General features: G+C 47.8%; 1 protein-coding gene and 1 long non-coding RNA gene across 2 annotated transcripts in view; one reads left to right on the top strand and one right to left on the bottom strand.

Moving 5' to 3' along the window:
* GPA33 (glycoprotein A33) overlaps positions 1-7624 on the bottom strand; it is a 42662-nt gene that overhangs the window by 4766 nt on the left and 30272 nt on the right. Inside the window, exon 4 of the mRNA XM_017867614.1 lies at positions 7407-7562. Within this exon, the coding sequence (XP_017723103.1) occupies positions 7407-7562 (156 nt within the window). The remainder of the gene's footprint in view (positions 1-7406; positions 7563-7624) is intronic.
* Positions 1-7624, top strand: part of LOC108526749 (uncharacterized) — a 21642-nt gene that overhangs the window by 5059 nt on the left and 8959 nt on the right. The window contains exon 2 of the long non-coding RNA XR_001884597.1: positions 4758-4876. This is a non-coding gene — a long non-coding RNA (uncharacterized LOC108526749). The remainder of the gene's footprint in view (positions 1-4757; positions 4877-7624) is intronic.

Below are 7624 nucleotides of genomic sequence, written 5' to 3'. Positions count from 1 at the left end.
GTGTGTGGTGGGAGTGTGATATGTGGTGTGTATAGTGTGTGTGGTGGGAGTGTGATGTGTGGTGTGTATAGTGTGTGTGGTGGGAGTGTGATGTGTGGTGTGTGTATGTGGCATAAGGAGTGTGTGTGGTATGAGATGTGTATGTGGTGAGTGGGTGGTGTATGGTGTGCTGTGCACTATGAGAGTGGTGTGTGTGTGTAGTGTGTGGTGTATGTATAAGGAGTCTGTGTGCTGTGTGTGTGTAGTGTGTGTTGTGTGTGTTTCTGGGGTGTGTGTGATAGAGGGGTGGTGAATGTGGTCTGTGGTATGTGAATGTGTGTAGAGTGTGGGAGGTATATGTGTGGTGTGCGGACAGTGTGTGTGGTGTGTGTAGTGTGTATGTGTAGAGTGTGTAGTGTCTGGTGTGTGTAGTGTGTCGTGTGTGTGATGTGTGTGGTGTGTGTAGTGTGTGTGGTATGGTGAGTGTGTGATGTGTCTGGTGTGTGGTGTGTGTGTGGTGTGTGTGATGTGTGTGGTGTGCGTATGGTGTGTGTGTGTGGTGTATGGTGTTCTGGGGTGTCTGGGTAGTATATGTGTGTGGTATGGGTGGCAGTGTGTGTGTTGTGTATAGTGTATGGTATGTGAGGGGTGTGTGTATGGTGTATGTAGCATGTGTGATGCATGTGGTGTGTGTGATGAGTGTGTGATATGTGTGGTGCGTGTAATGTGTATGGTGCATATGGTGTATGTTGTATGTGGTGTGTGGCATGTGTAGTGTGTGTGGTGCATGTGATGTGGTATGTGGCAGCATGTGCAGTGTGTGTGGTGTGTGATGTGTGTTGTGTTTAGTGCGTGTGGTGTGTGATGTGTGTGTGTGGTGTGTGTAGTGTGTGTGGTGTGTGTGGTGTGTGGTGTGTGTAGTGTGTGGTGTGTGGTGTGTTTAGTGTGTGTGGTGCATGGTGTGTGTGTGGTGTGTGTAGTGTGTGTGGTGTGTGATGTGTTGGTGTGGTGTGTGTGGTGTGTTTTGTGTGTGTGGTGTGTAATGTGTGTGGTGTGTGTGTGGCGTGTATAGTGTGTGTGGTGTGTGATGTGTGTGGTGTGTGGTGGCGTGTGTAGTGTGTGTGGTGTGCGGTGAGTGTGTGATGTGTGGTGTGTGGTGCGTGTAATGTGTGTGGTGTGTGTGGTGAGTGTGTGATGTGTGATGTGTGTTGCATGTGTGGTATGGGGGGTGCTGAATGTGTGTGCTGTTGGGGTGGGACAAAGGCAGACTGACAAGACTCTTCCTCTGCATCTGCCGCCACTTGAGCAAGCCGTTTAACTTCTTTGAGCTCTAGGCTTCTGGAAAGTGGGAGTGAAAACACCTGATCCTCCGGAATCCAAGAGAATGGACCAGAATGTCTCATGGAAGACCTTTCCCCTCAATCTATCATCCTATGAATTTCTTCATCTTGAAAGCAAGAGCTTTGTGCTTGGGCATATGTATATGTCCTACCATCCAAGATGCTTTGTTATAACGGCTGTTTTGAGAGGAGTTGGAGACCTGCATCCTCTAATTTTGCTGCAGAGCCAGGCTTGCCTGATCCCTGCTGCCACCAGGTGGTTACACGCCATTCCTAGGAGACGCTCTAAATTGTAAATAAGATCCTGTCACTGCTGTGTTCAGACATTTCAGGGGCTGCCCGTAATCCTCAGTAACAAGTCTAAGCTTCAGGTCACAGATCTGGCCCTGTCAATCATACCAACTTTGTCTCTTGCCACTTGGTGCTAGGGGCAAAACCAGGGGAGCAGCCCTCTCTCCTCCCCATCGTCACTTTCTTGCAAGATTGCATCTCAAGATTTTCCTTCTCCAGATGTGCTGCTCAGTACACATCCTCAAATGTGATGTCCTCTCATCCTTCCAGCAACCCTCAATATTTCCATCTCCAATTCACGGAGTTAACTGGAGGCTTAAAGAAGTTAAGTGAAGTGCTCAAGGTCACAAAATTAAGAAATGATAAAACAGGAACAAAAATCCTGTTTCAGGTCTAGAACTCCCTGGAGCCATTGCTAATTTTCTTTTTAAAATTTGTGGCCTAGCACAGTGGGTCACGCCTGTAATCCCAGCACTTCGGGAGGCCGAGGTGGGCAGATCACTTGAGGTCAGGAGTTCAGGACCAGCCTGGCCAACACAGTGAAACCCCGTCTCTACTAAAAATATAAAAATTAGCCAGGCATGGTGGTGCGTGCCTCTAGTCCCAGCTACCTGGGAGGCTGAGGCAAAAGAATCGCTTGAAGCTGGGAGGTGGAGGTTACAGTGAGCTGAGATCACACCACTGCACTCCAGCCTGGGCAACAAAGCAAGATTCCATCTCAAAAAAATAAAAAATAAAATGAAATTTTGTATTATGAAAGTAATGTATGCTCCTTATAATAATTTATAAATGATATAAAACTATTATTTCAATTCAGTTCAATACAGAAAATCTTTAGCTGCTGATCACAGCTATAAACGAGATGAAGAGGGTCCCTGTCCGCTTGGTGTTTCCAGTCTCCCAAAAAAGACAGACATGAAACGATGGTGGTTACAGTTCAAGATGGAGGTACCATCTGAGCTTATGGCAAGGGGTTTTAATCTCATCCAAAGGGCCAAGGAAAGCCTCTTTAAAGAAGAGAGAACAAATAAAAATCACTCATAATTCCATCACCTAGAAATAACACTTTGATTTGGTGCTATTTTCTTTCAAGTCTTTTCGCTTGCACTTTCTTCAAATTATTCCCTTGAACCCCAGGACACTACTCTCTGGATGCTCATTCTTCATAAAATGTGCCCCCTTCTATCCTAGAATTCCACGCCTCAGTATGTTTTCTGGAACATTGTTTACATGTGATATTAATATGCGGCATGGAGGGGTCCCTAAAAGAGCAATAGGAATCACTGAGTTAGGGTTAAGTAAGCTTTCTAAGGGCAGCACTTTCACAGTTCCTACAATGCTGTTGAGCACTGGGAACCTCTGACAGCGGGGTATGGTATTCATGCTCTCATTTTCCAAATGAATTGGATTTGTTATTTTTAAGAGGCATCTTGAAGGAACACACTTTAGGAAATGCTCTTTGGTCCTGGGCATGCTTAGGAGGTCTAGAGCTCGTAACAGATCCCCACCATTTTAGAGTGTGAAGCTCAGACTCTGGGTTTAGTGTAGGCAGCACACTGCAGACAGTCAGGACCTTTTTAGTTGTCAGACTGCAGGTTTGAGCTCTAGGTCTTGTTGAGGGTGGGGAACATGGGGTTTCCTAGTCCAATGAGTCAGCGCTATCCTCCCCCAGTTCACTGATGCAAACGGTGTGCATTGGAAGCTGCTGGGATGAACCAGTGCAGGTCTTGTGCCACAGGACCTTCTTTGATTCTGAGTTGGGGTTCCCAAGCCCCTTTCCCTTCGAAACGGGACTAGTAATTTCCGAAATCCGGAGAAAACTAATGTTTCCGCTGCAGTGGCGACACCTTGTGGTCAGAAAGCGGAATGCACAGGACGGTCACACGCTTCCCACCTTCCCCAGCTCCAGCTGTGGTGAGATTCCCCTTAAGAGAACCTCCGGTCTCACCAAGACGCTAATATCACGTTGACAAGATCTAACTTTTCTGCATCCCCCCACAACCCCTACCCAATCCCATAGCTTGTCGGCAAGCCTTTGCTGCCACCTCTGTCTCACACAGGGCCCTCACGATCCTCCCAGGACTGGTCCCCACCCTTCGCAACCTCCTCCCCTTAAGTGCTCCAGGCCCCAGAACTACCCCCTCCCCGACTTCCTTGATATCCAAATTCCTGTTTCTTCAGCGCATGAAACTCAGCTTCCTGGGACACAGCTTACAAAGTCTGTTCAGAGCTATTACACGTGGGATCTCCTCTCATCCTCTTCACAGCTTTTGGGGAATCCCAGTGTTTTTCAAAGGGCAGTACGAAGGGTCAGAGAGGCTGTGAGTGACTCACAGCTCCAAAGTGGAGAAGTCAGGACTTAAATCCTTGTTTCCTGATTCTAGATTTCCTGTTCTTTTCACTGCTAGCTTGTTTCCACTGAGGGTTTAGTCAAAAGAACCAATCTCTAATGTTGGAAATTGTCTTCAGATGTAGGAGGGCAGAGGTACCCTCCTCTGCAAATCATCCATGGTGGACCGAAATGTTTTAAAAGCCAGAAATAATTTGGGCTGACCCACAGAGGAAGAAGAATTAGCAGACTCTCTTTTTTAACATTTATTTTTTGTTTGTTTGTTTGTTTTGTTTTTTTAAGACAAGATCTGGCTCTAGTGCCTAGGCTGCAGTGGTACCATCTTGGCTCACTGCAACCTCTGCCTTCCAGGCCCAAGGATCTTCCCACCTCAGCCTCCCAGGTAGCTGGGACTACAGGCATACACCACCATGCCAGGCTAATTTTTGTATTTTTGTATTTTTGGTAGAGACAGGGTTTCATGTTGCCCAGGCTGGTCTCGAACTCCTGTACTCAAGCGATCCACCCACCTCACCTTCTCAAAGTGCTGGGATTACAGGCATGAGCCACTGCACCTGGCCAGAATTGGCAGCGTCTCCAAGGCTCTGCGAAGCGGGGTGGAAACAAAGGCTTTGAGAACTCTGCCCTCACCCCACAATGTCTCCAGATGCAAGGGCGTGTTGTTATGGACATTAACCATATTCTTTTCTGTCACCCCCAGGTCCCCATTCTGACTCAGCAAATCTTAACTAGAGACAGGATAAAGCTTTCACAAATTAAAGAAGCAATTCTCTTTTCACCTCCTTTCCTGTCCTCAGGATTCTCCCCTTTGGATAATGAAAGAGCTAAGTTTTGGCTTCTAACAACCAGAGGAGTCTCCCGGTGGAGGCAGGAGAGAACTGCAGCTGCGGTGTCCCTTTGTGAGGCTCCTCAGAAGGTACCTGTGGCTTACAGGGCAAAGACTAACCTCCCTAGTGTGACGCACAGGCTCTTTGTGATTTCTCATCACTGTGTTTCTTAACAAGAGTATCTCCCACCATTCCTACACCTACACATGCAATCTGCCCCTCAGCCACACCAGACGGTCATGATTCCTTCCTTTTCTCCATGCCAAGCCTCCTCATCCTTGAGGACCCAACTCAGACAACAGCTAATAATACTTAGCATTAAATGAGTGCTTACTACCTACCAGGCACTGGTCTCGGTGCTTTACATCTACTTTTATTTAAACTTCACAACCCTATGAAGTAAACACTAGCATTGTGCCCATTTCACAGACATAGAACCTAAGGCACAAAGAAGCTGAGTCACTTGCCAAGGTCATACCGCTAACAAGTGTCCGAGCCAGGAGTAAAGCGCATGGCATGCTCTTAACCACTGTCGACTCCAATACCCACTCCTTGGAGAACCCTTCTTTGATCTTATGCATCTTCTGTGTTACATCACCACTGGGTATAAAGCTATTATAGCATTTGCCACCTGTAACCTTCAGCTTTGGGTGCTCCTATACACACTTTGCTGGAAAGAAGATCAGACACTACCAGTGTCCACAGCAGACCTACCATGACCATGACTGGAGTCACTAGGCTATTCACAGACCAGAGAGAGGAGGCCACGGGGCCCTGGGAGAGCTACCAGGTGGTTTCAACAAAAATTCCAGACACACTCGATAAAAAGTTGCCAACCGGAAATACGTAAACACAACTGGAAGCTTGTTGAAAATCTACGTTACACTGACCTATTTTAAGTTAGGTCGAATGGATTCTACTAACTTTTTTAAGAAGTCGATTTGCCCCCAAACGAGTGATAAAACTCATCCTGGATTGAGTGCACCCCCAGTGTGTGCATCTGTTCAGCTGGGCTTATCCAAGACACCAGATATTCTTCCCCCAGTCCTCACCCCCACCCCTGGGCACCTCATCTTCTCAGAAGAGCTGTGTGCCCCGCTGGCTTTGCTTTCCACCTCTGGCCTCCTTTTCCACCTACACTCAACTAAAAGACCTCCCAGAAGCGAAATCTGCTTGACACCTTTCAGGCCTTGTCTTTCTTTTTAAAAATTTTTATTTTATTTCATTTTATTTTATTTTATTTTATTTTATTTTATTTTAAGACAGGGTCTTGCTCTGTCACCAAGGCTGGAGTGCAGTGGTGTGATTATGGCTCACTGCAGCCTCGACCTCCAGGGCTCAAGCGATCCTCCCACCTCAGCCTTCTGAGTAGCTGGGACTAAAGGGTGAGTCCTGCCACACCCAGCTAATTTTTAAAAAAATTTTTGTAGAGACAGGAGTCTCACAATGTTGCCCAGGCTGGTCTTGAACTCCTAGCCTCATGTGATCCTCCTGCCTCAGCCTCCCAAAGTGCTGGGATTATAGGCATGAGCCACTGCACCCAGGAAGCCTTGTCTTTCTTGATCCTCAGGAGCAGGGGTGGGCACTAGGCACCCTGGGACTCCACCAGGGTACTTCCACACCCATTGGTTACGGATGTGGAAAGGACAGTAGGATTTTTATATAGCTCTTTCTTTTTTTTTTTTTTTTTTCAGTTAGTTTCCTGACTGAAAGGTCAAATACCAAGCTGCCCAGTACAAAACTGGTCTCCTGGCAACTATAGCTGAATCCACCATCGCCTCCCCTAAGGACCCTCACAGCAATATGGTGCTGTAGTTGGGTGGAGCCATTAAAGGGTGATGTGTTTGGGGCAGTGGGGGTCCGTGACCGCTGAGATGGACCCGCCTGGATAAGGAATGGGAAAGTTAAATTTCCCACCTTTGGGTGGAGCCGCTGAGTTAGACTTGGGGTCTCAAATGTATACTTCAGGACACAATCAAATTAAAATCCTACCCATGCTTTCACACAAAGTGCATATCAGGGCACGTTCATCCAAGAGAACTGAGGAATGTGGAACAAAGAAAACAAGTTAGCATTTACCACGGCTTCCACTACATGCTTTACATGAATCATTTTTGTTTCTTGCCAGAACCTATGAGGTAGGTATTATTATAAGAAACCAGTGCTGGCCGGGCACAGTGGCTCACACCTGTAATCTCAGCACTTTGGGAGGCTGAGGCGGGTGGATCACCTGAGGTCAGGAGTCACCAGCCTGGCCAACATGGTGAAATCCTGTCTCTACTAAAAATACAAAAAATTAGCCAGGCATAGTGGTGGGCACCTGTAATCCTAGCTACTTGGCAGGCTGAGGCAGGAGAATCGCTTGAACCTGGGAGGAGGAGGTTGCAGTGAGCCAAGATCATGCCAACTGCACTCCAGCCTGGGCGACCAGGCAAGACTTCGTCTAAAAACAAGAAACCAGTGCTTAGAGAAGTGGGGATATGGGGATAGGGGTGGGGTAGGGAAGCAAGCGGCCTTCAGGGGGCTCTGACTGGTCAAACCAAGTTGCAGCCCCTAGCCAATCAGCTGCACATGCTGCACCTTGACGTGGGTAGCCCGCCCTCCCCACTGCCCCCTTACCTGGCTGGGCTAGGGGCTGCTCCTGATTCAGGATGTTGTACCTCTTCCAGCTGTACTGAGGGGTTGGTGAGCCCTCCTTTGATTGGCAGGTCAGCTGGATGTCATTCCCAATGATGGTCTCTCCCTTGATGCCGCACTCTGGTTTGGAGGGTGGCACTACGTGGAGGAGAGATGAAAGAGAAGGCATGAGGCAGGTGGGGCTTGGTGACAGCCACCCG

This window comes from Rhinopithecus bieti, unplaced genomic scaffold (assembly GCF_001698545.2).
Source record: "Rhinopithecus bieti isolate Rb0 unplaced genomic scaffold, ASM169854v2 scaffold_3763, whole genome shotgun sequence".
In the NCBI taxonomy this organism is placed as follows: domain Eukaryota; kingdom Metazoa; phylum Chordata; class Mammalia; order Primates; family Cercopithecidae; genus Rhinopithecus; species Rhinopithecus bieti.
This window is presented reverse-complemented; position numbering and strand designations above follow the sequence as displayed.